We start from the raw sequence: 18,387 nt of genomic DNA, 5'->3' as shown, positions 1-18,387 counted from the left end.
TATACTAATCTGACGCTAGTGTAATTACTGCTTAAAAACTGCAAGCGAAAAGTTCTGCAAGCACAGCACCCATTTAAACGTGTCTCTGAAACATTTTTTTCTGAGTTTTTGGAAAAAACTAACATCTTCCCCCTCAAAGTTGAGCGGGGGATATTAACTTGGTTCTGAGTTAGAAATTTTAGCCAATCAACGCTTACTAAATTTAATCCATATAGGATGCATTATTCAAATGAATATTTTCCTATTATTCTCTATAGGATAGGATTCCTATTTCTTGATAGGATTCTTCGCCTTTATTGAATTTGTCAAAACTGGCCCAGAACAAATTCTGTGATTGAACTTGATGAAAAAGCTCTGAAAATGTCGCTGTTTTTGATCATAAGACGCAAAAAAAGAGCGAACAGTCGGTTGACCTCGAGAAAAAAAAAAGACACAAATTTGAATTGAAATTTGAAATGAAACTTGAAATGAAATAAAAACTCTTGCGAATTCTCTTTCTGGCCAAAACTTTCGTTTAAAAACAATCCCAAAACTTGACATTGATAAAAGTAATTGATTATTAAGAACCCTGAGGTCGATTTGACTAAAACAATTGAGCTTAAATCTTCCAAATTTTCTTCTGATTGACTTTATTCAAGTAATAACTATCTTAATTTTTGTTATCCAAGTTATATTTATTATCATTATTTTTTTAAAAAATATATTTATTTGACGGCTTATCTATCATGGATGTGGATCAACAAGATGTTTTGGTGGGAACGTCAGTCAGCTCCACCCCTGCTCGAGGTTCTGTGAGTAAAACAAGTGACATTAAGGTGAGCGAGTTACAAAAAGAAATTGATGGTCTTAAAATGATTTCGGGTGCTCAACAATTGCGTATTCAAGAATTGGAAAAAAATCAACGGGACATGCAGGAACGACTGCGTGCTCAGGAAAGATATTCAAGAAAAGATAGTATTATAATATTGAATCCTCCGTACGATGCGCGCAATGTGAGAGACGTAACAATGGAAACACTAAAATTTTTCAAGAGTTTTTTGGGTATAACAATTAAGTACGAAGGTGTGAAGGCTTGCCATGTCCTGCCTGGTGATACAGGTATTTTCCTTCCCAGCGTGATATGCAAATTCATTTACTTCGAGGACAAAACGCAGGTCTGGAAAAATAGAAGGGCTCTAAGAAAAAAGGTCAACCCAATAAACCAAAAGTTTATTATTTTAAATGAAACATTGCCTAAAGCTGATGCAGAAATCAAAGCAACTGCTGTTCGAATGGGGTTGGAGACGGTGGCCAATAATTGCATTGTATCAGTTGCAGTTACTGGTGAAAATGGATCGAAAAAGTATATGAAAGTCAATAGCTTGGATGATCTTAATAAATTGGAACCAAATGCGATCAAAAGGAAATTTGTTGAGGTTAACAAAAGCAGCAGAGATGCAAGCGATAGAGTCACACCGGAGGGCAAAAAACTATATATGAGCAACAAATAACCTCATAAACTCTAATCAATTACACGATTTTAAACTTTTTGTTGAGTATTTCATACTTTGTGTTATGATAAAAAGAAAGATAAAATGAGTTGATACTAAAACGCCGTGCAACTCTGCACTAACTTAACTTGTTAACTAGCTTATATTAATTATACTATTGCTTTTATTTTTTGTCCTTTGAACTAAAGAAGTGACTTTTCGGATTTTTCCCCACTTTTTAAAATTTGGATTGAAAATTCAATTAAGTCAAATTATGTCACAAACAAATTAACCCAAACTTTTTGTTTGTTTCATATTGTTTGTCATAATCAATTTCTGATTAAAATCAGACTGTCAGTTCCATTCGCCCTGCTTGTGATAACGCGAGCGCTCCAGGTTGGTTGTGATAACGCGACCTCTAAGCCTGGAAAGGGGCTTATGGACTGGTTACGCGAGTGAACTTTGGTGTGCTCTGTGATAACGCGGAGTTGACACTAAATGAAAATTTTTATTTTTTATCTGGAAATTAAAAATTACCTAAATTTCAATCTTATTATGATAATTAATTTCTTTTGTAATACTTGGATGTAAATGAGGAAACTTCAGGTCTCTACAGTAAAGAAGTTAAATTGAAAATGGCAAAACCAGAATTTTTTTTGTTTCTAAAACAGCAAATTTGAGGATATTGCTTACATACAAGAACAACGTATGAAACATAGGGAGGTAGAAGGGAAAAACTTTCAGGCCAACAGAGGGAGTTCGTGATTTTTTCACCATCAATTGTTTTTTTTTCCTATCTCAGATCAACAAAGACACAAAAGGCAGTATATCATGAATACCACTGAGCAGATTCTTTTGCAAAATGTAAGATCAATACCAAAAAACATAGACGAGTTTCAAGTTAGCCTAACTCAACTAAATTATTTGCCTAGCGTTATATGTTGCACCGAAACCTGGCTTTCACCAAACCAGAATTTCAATGTTTTCAAATTAAAAGAATATCAACCTCTCATTGAAAGTTCTCGTAAGCGTAGAGGAGGAGGCGTATGCTTATATATAAAATGTGGAATAAATTATGAAATAATAAAAAGAACAAGTTGTAACAACATTCAATTATTAAGCGTCAAAATTACAAATGAAAAACTAAAAAATACTATTATTACGTGTGTTTATATTCCTCCTAGCGCGGTAAAAACAGACACTTCTTATACTGCAAAAGATTTTGGATGATATTATAGTGGCACCATCTACACATCATTTACTTTGTGGGGACTTCAACATTAATGTTTTAAGAAAGAGTAAACGACTCTCTGAACTTATAAGTATATTAAATGGAAACGATCTTTTCCTACAAAATGGAAATCAAGCAACCAGAGAAACTAAGACCAGCAAGACGTGTATAGATCTGTTTTTTTCCAATGTAAAAAAACCAGTAACCATCTTTAAAACATCGGTAACTGATCATTATGGAGTAATTTTAAACACAACATCACAAATATGCAAAAAGGAACCTTTTATTACCAAAACCCGACCATGGTACAAACTTCAATCGGAATCTTTTCTGAAAGAACTAAATGAGTCTTTATATGAAAATTTATTAGAGGTTGAAACAAAAATTAGCCAATTTAATTGCGATGAGCTTTTTTTATTGTTGAACGAAAAGCTCAGAAATAACATTGAATCTTTTTTTACCAGAAAAAACATCAAATAGAAAATCTTCGAAGCACTGGGTCGATAATGAATTGAAAAATGCAGCATCGAAAAAACACCGGTTTAGGAAACTTTATTTAAAAACTGGAACCACTGAAGCCAGAAGTAAATTTGAATCTCAAAGCAAATTAGTTCGCAAACTGCTGAGTCAGAAAAAAAAGCATTTTATCAAAACAAATTACGATTGGAATCCAACAACAACAGTAGAGAATTTTTCCGTCTGTATAATGACCTAACATGTGCTACCAAGAACAACGACCAGGAAGAAAAAAAACATAAATGTTGATGAATTTAACGACTTCTTTGCAAATATTGGGAAAAAATTGACGAGGAATTTTAAAACTTTAAAAGAATTGAGAGTCAGAAAGCAAATTAACTCAATGTTTTTAGCTGATATAACCCCAAGTGAAATTTCAAATATATTCGAATCGCTAAAAACCAAGTTTAGTTTGGATACATATGGACTTAATCACTATTACTTGAAAAAAATTTGTCCAGTTCTGCTTCCAGTTTTGACAAAACTTTTCCAAAAATGTTTGGATAGACAAGTCTTTCCAGACAGTTTCAAAATTGCCAAAGTTAAACCTCTCTTTAAAGAAGGCAATGATCTAGACCCATCAAATTACAGGCCAATTTCTCTTTTACCAGTTGTAGGTAAAATTTTTGAGCGGGTCATTTATAACAGAATGAACCAATATCTCACTAAGTATCAAATACTACAAAATTGCCAGTTTGGGTTCAGATCAAAAAGGAGTACAATTGATGCTTTGATAACCCTAATAGAAGAAGTGCGTCAAGATTGGGACTCTAATAACACGAAGACACAGTGCACATTCATTGACCTTAAGAAAGCCTTTGATACAGTTGACCACACTCTTTTACTTGAGAAATGTGACGCATATGGTTTTCGGGGACCTGTTTTTGATCTTCTAAAATCTTATTTAAAAAACCGACAACAATATGTTGCCACTAAAACCAAACGCTCTCAAAAATAAAAATGTGAATTATGGAGTACCACAGGGATCCATACTAGGCCCGCTTCTTTTCATCATTTATATAAATGATATTGAGCTAAATGAAAATAGTGAAAGTAATCTGATTCTACATGCAGACGACACTGTCATTAAAACAACAGCTAAAAACAGTGACTTAACCGGTAAACATCAAGAAGCGTTGGACAAAACAGCAAGTTGGCTAGAAAAAAAACAAGCTAAGTTTAAATGAAGATAAAACAAAAACAATGATACTATCTAAAAAGAGGAGTGATAAATCAGATGTCAAAATGAATGGAATATTTATTGAAGAAAAACAATCGTTCCGATACTTAGGTGTTCAAATTGACTCTAAACTTTCCTTTATTGATCATATTACAAAAATTGAAAATGAATTGTCAATGTTTTGTGGGATGTATTACAGGTTGAGGAAAGTTTTAGGTAAAGATCAACTATTGAAAGCATATAACGCTTGTGTGAAACCCATTTTACAATACGGGGTTTTGGCTTACGCGTCAACAGACAAAACGAAATTAGAAACAATTGAACTTAAAATTAAATGGCTTCGTAAAATTATTTTTTTAAGAGAAGAAACGAAAGCATCGAAGAACTGAGACAAAAACGCAAAATATACTTCGTAAAGGAATTACATATCTATGAATTATTAAAGTTACTATGTAAGGTTTTGAGAAAAGAGTGCATATCGACCATTGTCCAGGAAGCTGTAACTGAGAAAAATTTGAATACAATTTTGAATAAGAGAGTTTTAGCTAGGCAGATACCTGTGCAATCAAAAGGTAATCAAAAAACTTCTGTAAACGTTAGAATTAGAAAATTTTTCAACTTTGTTCTAAAATACTACCCAGATTTTGTAACTAAGATTCAGAGCTGCACACAATATCAATTACAAATCTTGAACCTTGAGTTTTTGGACAATTTTATTCTAGGAAATTATCAACTGTTTAAACTCATTTTTGACTAGAATTAGTATTTTTTAAAAAAAGATTTGCTGTCAAGGGTAGGTATACTGCTGAAATTTTCCCCTTTTTTTCACTTCAATTTTTTTTCCTCTTCAAATCATTAAATTTTACTTCGGTTTCTTGATTAACTATCGATATTTAAAAATAACAGAAGTCATAGCATCATCAGAGGCGCCTGAAAACGGGCTGCATAGTTCCACGGCGTTCTCGCAATGAGATTTCGTTTAGTTGTAAATGTAGTAACTTTTACAGTGAATGGAATCTAATTTGCAAACAATTTATTATTATTATTATCGATAATAATAGAACGTACTGATATTTTCTTTCATACCTATAACGATGATCTGAGGTCAAATTCAATTAAAGTTTTACCTCAGCTCAACTTTTGTGACCTCACTGATTCTTGAGAATTGCCAATTTGAACTGAATGAAGTGTATTTATTTTATATTCAAAGTTGCGCAAATCATTTTGTGCTATGAAGCGTAAGCGGAGAATTGAACCATTCCAAAATGAATTAACAAAAGCATTCAGCTTATAATAATTACGTAACCAGGCTAAAAAAAATCAAATTGCGCTTTTCGTAGCGTCAAACGTTTGAAATGAAAAAATGGATTACCGAAAAATTCAACGCTTCACCTACGTACGAGCAATCTTGTTATACCGACTTTCGAAGAAATTGACAAATATTTGTGATCGTGGCATTTTTAGACACTTCAACTTTTCAAAAAGAGATTTTGGTTAACTTTTTTTACAATCAAAAGATACTAAATCTGCGAATTGAATATTAAAAAAACGTGGAAATTCATTTTCCGTAGAACTAAAGGGGTTGGAAAACTGCCAATTTAGAATAATTAATGCGCGATATATTCGAACTTGCGCGTGAATGGCGACATAATCCGGCTCAGAAATTATGCAAAGCTGAAATGATGCAAATTATCTGGTTTTGTAAATACAGAATTTTATACTTGAAATAAAACTTTTTCGTTTTCATAGCGTGTTGAGGAAATCATATTTTCCAAAAAATCTGAAAAAATTTCCTAACTTTTTGATCGTTTCTTTTTTCAAATCGCATTAACTTGATTTAGCAAAAACAAATTCTATAATAATCGGCAGTTATAACATGCAAGGCTTCGCCCAATTACCTTGTAGTTCAAACTTTCGTAGATAATTTGCTAGCATTTTTGCTTGCATAGCGTGTGGGGGAATAACTTTTCAAAAACTCTGAACTTAAACGTTTGTCGAGTATAATTTTTTCAAAAACAAATACTGCGACGTAAATCGGCAGTCATAAGATGCAGTGCTTCGCACGAATACGATCAGTCTTGTTGCTTCGACTTTCGAAGAAATTGACGAAAGATATTTGCTTGCATGGTTTTTCTTATTCAGACCAAATTGGATTATTTTATAAACCGTTTTTGAAAAAAAAAATTAATTGGCATCTGAAATTATTGATTTCCTGAGCTCAAAGTTCAAAAAAATATATTTCAACTGTGACCACTTTGTATGAAGGTAGGGTGGTAAAGATTGCCAATTTGGATTAACTAGAACTAATGCGCGCTATTTACCAGTTCATGCGTATTGCAAGCGTGAAATTAACTGAATCCAAATGAAACCAAGGCATTTTTTTGTTCCAAGTAACTTTTTTCTGGATTAGAAATGTATTAATTGGTATATAAACTTGAAATTGCGAGCTCGGAAGGTTTAAAACCAAATCGAAAAAAAATCAAAAACTTCCAACCAATTTCTTTGAACACAAACTGATGCTCGCAATCTTATTGGAATTTTAAAATTCTTCCTCAAATTAGCTATTGACAGAAGAGCCTCTAGAGCACATTTTTGAACGGATTATGCAGGTATGCGTCGGAAAGATAACTTTCCAAAAAAAGGATTCCTACTAGGAGGAATGCACATGTCCCATTACTATTACTTACCCAACTTACTAACCAAAGCTGCCTTACATGCCGACTACGAAGGATTCAGGTACCTTCAAAAGTCCATGCCATCCATTGCAAAACTCCGAGACGGAAATTTGACGAAGGAAAAAAATGAAATTCGCGAGGTATGAAATATACAAAGAATTAATTCTGCAAAAAATAAAATTTTTAAAAATGCGTAATTTATCAAAAACCGTTGAATCAAAAAATCAACTATGCTGCAAATTATGTTCCGTGATTTTTTCAAAAGCCAGTCACTAGAAAAATACAACTTGAGGCCATGCCATGAAATTGCGGCCATTCAAATACGGTGTCTTGTTTTTTGTACCATGTTTTGTTCAAAAGGCTGATCGAATAAAAGGTTGATCGTTATACTAAAAAGGTTCATCGTTATTTTTAAAAGATTGATCGTTATTGCTCAGAAGGTTATCGTTATACTTAATTTGCAGATCAAGTTGCAAAAAAAACTTTAAAAGCCTTGTTAATTTGCAATGTCGCTCAGGTAATTTTAAGGTATGAGACTAGCCTTTAAGATTTAAAAGACATCATGCATTGGGTTTAAATATACAAAAAATTTCGAGAAGGCAAGTTGAAAAAAACGCGACCATCCTACCAAACTTTCACTTTCAAACACCTATTTTCCGCAAAAGAGCGAGATCTGCTAGATCTCGCAGATTTTCCGCAAAAGAGCGTTAATCCAAGTAAGCTATAGAAGCTGCCGGTTATAATTCTAATCTTTAGACTTATTTCCAGAGTATAAGGCCCAAGTAAGGCGATATTTAATGGGGTATTTTGTGGTTAATAGCAAGTTCAAACCATGCACTTGAATTGGAATATATCATCGGATTCTTCGTAAATATTCGCATTTCCTCCAATGTTTTTTTCAGCGCGCCGATGTTAACAGAATTAGATTTAAAAAATCAGGAGAAAAAAGTTATCGTGCAACGACTGACCACAAACGCGCCTAGTAATACTACAATAATTTGTTAGTAATATGTTGGTGTTATTATTACTAGGTGTGCGATGTTCAAATGAAGTACCCCTACACAAAAAGAGGATTGAAGAAAATTGATATGCTAATCAAGGAGAACCGGTTGTATGGGGAACTGAAGAAGATGCCTTGGTTCCTCAAATGCAACCCCGATAGGTATCCAGCCTGGTTCTCCAAGTTCGACATCGATCCCAGACTTCTTTCGCCAATTTAGGATGATTAAATTAACGTAGCTATTAATGCACAGTACTAAAAGCTCTCCAAAACCTTCTCGAGCCGCACACAACTCTACTGCTTGCAAACATACATTTTCGCTAATTTAATTATATCAATTTATCACTAGGCAACGCGACGAAACTAGAGAAAACCCCGCAAACAGGACAGAACACTCGGACCTTTCATCTTCTCATATGCAGAACATTCTATTATAAAGTTTTTTTTATAAAAGTCAAATCTTTTATAAAGGTTTTTATTTCAAAAATTGAATTCTATTCATTTCATAATTAATCATGCAGTATTTTATTTAGAACCAAAATTTTTTTTCTTAATCTGTAAGTCAATCTCCATTAATAAAGGACATGCTTACATTCAAACCAAGATTGTATGGATAATTTTCGCTAGTATGAATCAAGTTTCACTAGAGTTTCATCATGTGAGAAATGGTTGCAAAGTCCTGATATTAAATTCAGAATGCAGAGGTTAAAGAGGCCCTTTGCATTGCAAGCCCTTTGACAGTGGTATAGATAAAAACTTCGATAGTTTTTACAAAATTTCTAATATTGCTACGCGTTAACCGAAAATAGGGAATTTTGCGTGCAATATTCCAATTTTCAACTTTCAGATTATCCCAATTTCGCGAAAAATAATCAAACGTGAAATCAGGGGCGGATTTAGGTGGGCACCTTCCCCCTCAGGAATTTGGCCCCCTGACTACTCAAAGAGTAACCCCTTTGGCTGACCTTAAAATTTTTCTAATTTTTCCAAAATCAGATAACCCCAATAATCATCGGACCGGGTTGAGTGATGCATCATATTAAAACCCTTTCAGTCGTAATTTGAAACACCTTAAGAACTTCCCGAAAATTGTTTCCAGTGTCGAGAAAAACCGGTTTAGAAATTTTTGGTTTTTCGTCTAATTTCGAGAGATTGAGCAGGCTTACATTAGCTTATTTTAGCTTAATTTAAGCCTTAAAAATTTAGTTTTATTGAAGTAAAATTAGTTTTTGGAGTTTTAGCGCCCTATTAGGCATCAAAAAGATCAAATATTTCAGAAACAATATTTGAAGAAAAAAAAATTACCAGTTTTTTTTCGTTTATCTAGTAATTATTCTACAAAAACTATTTTTTCAATTTGCTTGTTTCACTGTGATTTTCAAATATGCCCAAGTTCTAGTTTTTCCTTCAGATCCTTTTATCACACCACGCAGAAAAAACGACACTAATTTGAAAAAAAACTTCGTATGACTATGGTCGGAACATTCTGGGCTACTTGTACAGTGATGGCTATCCTTGTTTATAATTACATCTTGTTAAATCAGGGCAGCAACATGCTTACGGTAGTGTAAAAAAATCCTTCTGAGCAACGCATAATTCCTTTTGCTAAAAATGCAAGGGCTTACTTAAATTTATCATTCTTTCAAATTAAACTGCAAACTTGACCCAACATACCAACTTGTAAATGAGAAGCGGTTTTAGTCTCTAGTTATAAATCGAAAGCGTATCAATTTGACACCCTTTCAGTCGTGCTTCAGATTCTAAAAATATATTTCGACTCAGAAACGAAGTTGCAACATCGAAAAAACAAGCAAAAAACGTTCAATTAGTGAAAACAGAAAAGTTAAAACTAAAATAAAAAAGTTGCTATTGAGCACTTCTATTTGGGACTTGGGTAGGAATCAAAGTGGATATCATAACATCACACTTCGCCCCTCTGAAATTTATTGACACGTTTCGCCCCTCATACATTTCGCCCATACTTTTCATCTTTTCTTTTATTCTTTTTCCAACTTTCCTTTCAAGCTAGAAAAATGGGAAAAAAATTCAGTTAGTTTTATTCTGCTTTGACTATTAAGCGCTTCAATTCAGATAACAATAATTAATCATAATCAATTTGCCAAATCTCGTTCAAAACCCATTAGTCGCTTCAAGTTCTCAGGTACAAATTGAGTTGTCGCATGAGACTAAAAAATTCAAAATCGAACGGGTAACAACACAATTTTCAAAATTAACCTCTGCTACCTATCTAATGATTAAAGAAAAATAACAGTTACGGGTTAAACTCAAAGGAAAACTTACTGAAACACCCAAGAATTAACGAAGCATTTTGTATCGCAAAAGCTCTAGATACCCTAGTGAAATGCTAGATCCTAGTAAAAACTAGATTTTTCAGAGAGAGCAAAAGGTTATGACCAAAAGTCTTATGTTGTAACATCGGGGTTCCACAAAAAAAAAACTTTTTCAAAGAGCATTTGCAGGAATGTTTAATCGAACTCCAGTGAAGAAAAACAAGCGTTCTGATTCAGATTATATCGAAAAAACAGCTTTAACACAATCAGACTGGAAATGCTTTTTATGTACAGTTTTTTGAAAACCCGACTTTTTTTCTTAATCTGTAAGTCAATCTCCATTATTAAGGACATGCTTACATTCAAACCAAGATTGTATGGATAATTTTCGCTAGTATGAATCAAGTTTCACTAGAGTTTCATCATGTGAGAAATGGTTGCAAAGTCCTGATATTAAATTCAGAATGCAGAGGTTAAAGAGGCCCTTTGCATTGCAAGCCCTTTGACAGTGGTATAGATAAAAATTTAGATAGTTTTTACAAAATTTCTAATATTGCTACGCGTTAACCGAAAATAGGGAATTTTGCGTGCAATATTCCAACTTTCAACTTTCAGATTATCCCAATTTCGCGAAAAAAAATCAAACGTGAAATCAGGGGCGGATTTAGGGGGCACCTTCCCCCTCAGGAATTTGGCCCCCTGACTACTCAAAGAGTAACCCCTTTGGCTGACCTTAAAATTTTTCTAATTTTTCCAAAATCAGATAACCCCAATAATCATCGGACCGGGTTCATCATATTAAAACCCTTTCAGTCGTAATTTGAAAACACCTTAAGAAATTCCAGAAAATTGTTTCCAGTGTCGAGAAAAACCGGTTAGAAATTTTTGGTTTTTCGTCTAATTTCGAGAGATTGAGCAGGCTTACATTAGCTTATTTTAGCTTAATTTAAGCCTTAAAAATTTAGTTTTATTGAAGTAAAATTAGTTTTTGGAGTTTTTAGCGCCCTATTAGGCATCAAAAAGATCAAATATTTCAGAAACAATATTTGAAGAAAAAAAAATTACCAGTTTTTTTTCGTTTATCTAGTAATTATTCTACAAAAACTATTTTTTCAATTTGCTTGTTTCACTGTGATTTTCAAATATGCCCAAGTTCTAGTTTTTCCTTCAGATCCTTTTATCACACCACGCAGAAAAAACGACACTAATTTGAAAAAAAACTTCGTATGACTATGGTCGGAACATTCTGGGCTACTTGTACAGTGATGGCTATCCTTGTTTATAATTACATCTTGTTAAATCAGGGCAGCAACATGCTTACGGTAGTGTAAAGAAATCCTTCTGAGCAACGCATAATTCCTTTTGCTAAAAAAGCAAGGGCTTACTTAAATTTATCATTCTTTCAAATTAAACTGCAAACTTGACCCAACATACCTACTTGTAAATGAGAAGCGGCTTTAGTCTCTAGTTATAAATCGAAAGCGTATCAATTTGACACCCTTTCAGTCGTGCTTCAGATTCTAAAAATATATTTCGACTCAGAAACGAAGTTGCAACATCGAAAAAACAAGCAAAAAACGTTCAATTAGTGAAAACAGAAAAGTTAAAACTAAAATAAAAAAGTTGCTATTGAGCACTTCTATTTGGGACTTGGGTAGGAATCAAAGTGGATATCATAACATCACACTTCGCCCCTCTGAAATTTATTGACACGTTTCGCCCCTCATACATTTCGCCCATACTTTTCATCTTTTCTTTTATTCTTTTTCCAACTTTCCTTTCAAGCTAGAAAAATGGGAAAAAAATTCAGTTAGTTTTATTCTGCTTTGACTATTAAGCGCTTCAATTCAGATAACAATAATTAATCATAATCAATTTGCCAAATCTCGTTCAAAACCCATTAGTCGCTTCAAGTTCTCAGGTACAAATTGAGTTGTCGCATGAGACTAAAAAATTCAAAATCGAACGGGTAACAACACAATTTTCAAAATTAACCTCTGCTACCTATCTAATGATTAAAGAAAAATAACAGTTACGGGTTAAACTCAAAGGAAAACTTACTGAAACACCCAAGAATTAACGAAGCATTTTGTATCGCAAAAGCTCTAGATACCCTAGTGAAATGCTAGATCCTAGTGAAAACTAGATTTTTCAGAGAGAGCAAAAGGTTATGACCAAAAGTCTTATGTTGTAACATCGGGGTTCCACAAAAAAAACTTTTCAAAGAGCATTTGCAGGAATGTTTAATCGAACTCCGGTGAAGAAAAACAAGCGTTCAGATTCAGATTATGTCGAAAAAACAGCTTTAACACAATCAGACTGGAAATGCTTTTTATGCACAGTTTTTTGGAAACCCGACTTTTTTTCTTAATCTGTAAGTCAATCTCCATTAATAAAGGACATGCTTACATTCAAACCAAGATTGTATGGATAATTTTCGCTAGTATGAATCAAGTTTCACTAGAGTTTCATCATGTGAGAAATGGTTGCAAAGTCCTGATATTAAATTCAGAATGCAGAGGTTAAAGAGGCCCTTTGCATTGCAAGCCCTTTGACAGTGGTATAGATAAAAATTTAGATAGTTTTTACAAATCTTCTAATATTGCTACGCGTTAACCGAAAATAGGGAATTTTGCGTGCAATATTCCAATTTTCAACTTTCAGATTATCCCAATTTCGCGAAAAAAAACCAAACGTGAAATCAGGGGCGGATTTAGGGGGCACCTTCCCCCTCAGGAATTTGGCCCCCTGACTACTCAAAGAGTAACCCCTTTGGCTGACCTTAAAATTTTTCTAATTTTTCCAAAATCAGATAACCCCAATAATCATCGGACCGGGTTCATCATATTAAAACCCTTTCAGTCGTAATTTGAAAACACCTTAAAAAATTCCCGAAAATTGTTTCCAGTGTCGAGAAAAACCGGTTAGAAATTTTCGGTTTTTCGTCTAATTTCGAGAGATTGAGCAGGCTTACATTAGCTTATTTTAGCTTAATTTAAGCCTTAAAAATTTAGTTTTATTGAAGTAAAATTAGTTTTTGGAGTTTTTAGCGCCCTATTAGGCATCAAAAAGATCAAATATTTCAGAAACAATATTTGAAGAAAAAAAAATTACCAGTTTGTTTTCGCTTATCTAGTAATTATTCTACAAAAACTATTTTTTCAATTTGCTTGTTTCACTGTGATTTTCAAATATGCCCAAGTTCTAGTTTTTCCTTCAGATCCTTTTATCACACCACGCAGAAAAAACGACACTAATTTGAAAAAAACTTCGTATGACTATGGTCGGAACATTCTGGGCTACTTGTACAGTGATGGCTATCCTTGTTTATAATTACATCTTGTTAAATCAGGGCAGCAACATGCTTACGGTAGTGTAAAGAAATCCTTCTGAGCAACGCATAATTTCTTTTGCTAAAAATGCAAGGGCTTACTTAAATTTATCATTCTTTCAAATTAAACTGCAAACTTGACCCAACATACCTACTTGTAAATGAGAAGCGGTTTTAGTCTCTAGTTATAAATCGAAAGCGTATCAATTTGACACCCTTTCAGTCGTGCTTCAGATTCTAAAAATATATTTCGACTCAGAAACGAAGTTGCAACATCGAAAAAACAAGCAAAAAACGTTCAATTAGTGAAAACAGAAAAGTTAAAACTAAAATAAAAAAGTTGCTATTGAGCACTTCTATTTGGGACTTGGGTAGGAATCAAAGTGGATATCATAACATCACACTTCGCCCCTCTGAAATTTATTGACACGTTTCGCCCCTCATACATTTCGCCCATACTTTTCATCTTTTCTTTTATTCTTTTTCCAACTTTCCTTTCAAGCTAGAAAAATGGGAAAAAAATTCAGTTAGTTTTATTCTGCTTTGACTATTAAGCGCTTCAATTCAGATAACAATAATTAATCATAATCAATTTGCCAAATCTCGTTCAAAACCCATTAGTCGCTTCAAGTTCTCAGGTACAAATTGAGTTGTCGCATGAGACTAAAAAATTCAAAATCGAACGGGTAACAACACAATTTTCAAAATTAACCTCTGCTACCTATCTAATGATTAAAGAAAAATAACAGTTACGGGTTAAACTCAAAGGAAAACTTACTGAAACACCCAAGAATTAACGAAGCATTTTGTATCGCAAAAGCTCTAGATACCCTAGTGAAATGCTAGATCCTAGTGAAAACTAGATTTTTCAGAGAGAGCAAAAGGTTATGACCAAAAGTCTTATGTTGTAACATCGGGGTTCCACAAAAAAAACTTTTCAAAGAGCATTTGCAGGGATGTTTAATCGAACTCCGGTGAAGAAAAACAAGCGTTCAGATTCAGATTATGTCGAAAAAACAGCTTTAACACAATCAGACTGGAAATGCTTTTTATGCACAGTTTTTTGGAAACCCGACTTTTTGGTACCGAGAAGAATTAGCAAAAACAGAAAATCAGAGCAAGTTTTTACTGTCTCATCCAATTCAGGCAGTTGAAAAACTACTTACGCGATTTAATTTAGGATGCTCTGATTAAAAAGCTGTGTACAGCCAAAAAAAACCTAAAAAATCTTAGAATTACTGCTGTTTGACTAATGATATGTGTTTCAATTTATATGACTATATGTTTTTGTTACGAAAGTTAAATCATACGACTAGAAATTATACAATTTTTTTTAATACGCCAACATACTGGCATCAATACTTGGCGTTTATCATCCTGGATTTCTCACAAGCGCTTGCTGGGTTGTACCTAAGAAAAATGCAGCTGAAACCTCAACGGCATCTCAAGACATGCTATCTTTTTACCGCAATTTTGGCAAAAATATGTTGATAACCTAATTTATTTAACCGCAGTGGTTATAATTTGAACTGTACAAACAAATTCTGAAATTCCGACAATTGATCAAAATCTTTATAATGATCAGCAAGAGTTACATAGTTCAGCGCATTCGGCGCAATATATGTTCTCAAAACACATATTGAAATAAATAGTTTTAGAGCGTTTTTGACATACTCAAAGCAAGCTGCTTCTTCAAATTTGACAAGATTTTCATTCAGTCTTTCTTTCAGGTGCGCGTGACATTGCTTCAAAAACAAATCATAGGCTAAATCTTGATGCAGGAGAGAGTTCAACTTCATCGAGACTAGCCAATAACACTCCATAATTGGTCCAAGGATGGTTGCGAACATTTGAAGTTTCGCTTTTGAATCCTCATCTTCAAAGTTGATATAAATTCTATCCTCTTTTTGAATCTGAAGAGTCTTCGAGACACTAGTTGACTTAGTAGTTTGTTTTGAACTCACTACAATTTCTCCAATAAAATCGTCCTCAGATGAGTAGAGAAAGTCGCTTTCACCATCGCTACTATCGACATTAAACTCGTACTCGGCCGCAATTCGTTCTTGCATTTCGCGTTCGTTTTTCGACAACAGACTGTCGACTTCTTTCTCCTTGTGAACCAAGTTACAAGACTCAAAATGACAAAAGAGGTCTTCAAAGAAATCATTACAGTCTTGGCAAGGCGGGATGATCAAAAACTCGGCTGTATCTAAAAGCATTACCAGGTCAGCACATTTTTCGAGAACGTTAGATCGAGACACAAAAACATTGACGTTATTTGAGAGCACCGTTTCGTATGTTACACCTGCTTCTGAAAACAAAGCGGTCGACAATATAGCTTCGCCTGCTAAACGACAAGACAGATGATTGCTCAAGTAACTCAGTTCAAAACAAGAGACAATATCTGAATTGCACAATTTTGGTTTTATTGCAATCGTTTCCCAGAATTCCCGGTTGGTACTCTTTAATGAACCAACTTCCGGTGGAACTCTGATAAGATTCGGAAATAAGTAATTGAAGTAAAGTAGAACTTGTTCTGCAGTTCCTGTGAAGCCAAGAGATACCGACCGGTACAAGACACCGCGTTGAATGTCCAACATCAAAGACGCTATTGACTGGACCAATAATGCAACTGAAGTTCCTTTTCGATGCCTATTCAACAAAACGAAAGCAACTAAATGAGTGCTCATTATTGAACAAGATTTCTGTGCTAAAAACAGCGAATGCACAGCTAGTTTTGCAACAACAGCTTTAGGAGTAGGTCTCATGTTTCCCTGATTGCGCAAGTAATGACTCGAATCAACCGACTTGAAATCGGGAATCGACAGCTGTGAAGACAAACTCGTATTTGTTTCACTTAGGACTACGTCTCCTGTTTCGTTAGCACATTCTTTCGAGTTCTCGAGATATACTGACTCACTTTTCATTTTTGGTTCCCGAGACAGCAACGAAGCTACCATTTGACGAGTTGAGAAAGGTTGTCCAAAAGTGACTCTCACAGTTCCATAACGGACATTTAACTGTTTAAACACTCCTTTGATTGTGCCCCAAAAAGACTCGGACTGTTTAGGGAGTCCCTGCCACTCTCTATGGAACCCCGTGATATCCATCACTTTATCGTAAGATATTGCCACTGGTACTATCAAAACGTCGTCCAGAACATTACTGTCTAAACTTTCCATGATAGTTGAAATGATCCCGAATTTCGGGTCCGCAATCGGCTTTCCCAGACGACTCCGACCACCTTCGATGAACACTTCCAGGGGCCATCCCAGTTTTAACATTTCTTCAATGTATGCTTTCAGTACTGTCACGTAGCAGTTATACTTCGCGATGCTTTCTCTTCTTACACGCGCATCTGAATCTTCGACAGGTTGTTCACGCTCGGCTTGACTCGGATTCCGATTTCGTCTTCGGCTCAATAGTCTCCGAATGAAACTCTTTCTGGCGCTCTGCGCTTTCAAAGGCACTGAAACTGAAGAACTACGGTGAATGAATATGGCTCCCATGCGCGCCAGAAGTCCCCCAAGTCCAGGAAGCTTCAGATTGTTTCCTGCTATGATATGAGGCCATTTCAAACCATACTGCCACAGCACCATCGATATAAGTAAGTAATCCACATGACTTTTGTGTAGAGGTATATAAATTATAGGCACTTTTCGGTTGGCATTCAAATTTTCTATCTCTTTCAGCCGTTCAACGTGAGCTTGTGTGACAATAATTTTCTAGTAAACTTTATTCAGGAACTTCATTAAAAGCCAGCCAAACAGAAACACTACAGGTCCCGTCATCGAGGCTGCAAACTGTTTATACTCTTGCATTACCCGGGCGGTCCAGTACTTAACTGTTTTCTGTCGCTCGTTTAAATGCTCCGTTTTCTCCAATTTCAAAGCAGATGCTAGACATTCATCAGAGGCTTTGGCTTGCAACGGATTTCCACCTCCAGGCATTGCATGTAACTTAGCAGACATAAATGCATTTACATGACGATTAGTAAATACTCGAGGTGTAATTGAATGGTAAAAGAATCTTTTGGCAGTGGTTGAAAAAATAAGGTACCTCAAAAATGGAGGCATGAACCTTCCCGAACCCTGATATGTCCAGACTCTGAAATCATAGGGAAGCTGAAGCACATTGCAGTAACCTAGACTCCCAACTTTTTCACTGCATGTTTCCTCGAAACTCTTAGCTGTGCATACTTTACAGCACTGCGTGCTATCAATTTCGTAATACGAACCACAGGAGTCAAGATTCCGTTTGCCGTTTTTCCAGGGACATAATTTGTCCACGAGCCGATGTTGGTCGCTGCTTCCAAATATGGATATGTCCTGGCTATCTTGACGTTTATTCATTGCCGAGTTCGACATTCGCATTGCAAGCGAGTGTCGGTTTTGTAAATTAATCGGCTTCTCCCCCTCAATGAGTTTGGAAACTGAGTTCGGAATTTTGGGGGTTGACTTTCCAAAACTAACGCCGCCACGGGAGAAACTTGTAGTTTTGGCGCCACGGAAAGAGGCGTGGCCATTTTGCCGATTTCGCGGCGTGGAATGTGACCCATTCATCTCTAAACTAACCGCATATCTGATTCGTGGACAGCTACTTAATAAGGTTTGCAATAACTACATACTACCTATAAATAATCCTATTTAATTTTCTGGTCTGTTTTTATACTTAAAAACGCAATACCGAGATAC

The 18,387-nt window shown here is 34.8% G+C and overlaps 2 protein-coding genes across 3 annotated transcripts in view; both read right to left on the bottom strand.

Annotated features, from left to right (window-relative positions):
* LOC134845453 (phospholipase DDHD1-like) overlaps positions 1-18,387 on the bottom strand; it is a 332,903-nt gene that overhangs the window by 287,071 nt on the left and 27,445 nt on the right. The gene's annotated exons all lie outside the window — the stretch shown is intronic.
* LOC134846343 (glycerol-3-phosphate acyltransferase 1, mitochondrial-like) lies at positions 15,197-18,321 on the bottom strand. The gene has a single exon (XM_063863654.1). The coding sequence runs from the start codon at positions 17,290-17,292 to the stop codon at positions 15,211-15,213; it is 2,082 nt and encodes a 693-aa protein (XP_063719724.1). The 5' UTR covers positions 17,293-18,321; the 3' UTR covers positions 15,197-15,210.

The sequence above is a fragment of the Symsagittifera roscoffensis genome, chromosome 5 (genome assembly GCF_963678635.1).
Source record: "Symsagittifera roscoffensis chromosome 5, txSymRosc1.1, whole genome shotgun sequence".
NCBI classification, from domain to species: Eukaryota; Metazoa; Xenacoelomorpha; order Acoela; family Convolutidae; genus Symsagittifera; species Symsagittifera roscoffensis.
Note: the sequence above shows the minus strand (reverse complement) of the source record. Positions and strands in the feature narration are given on the sequence as shown.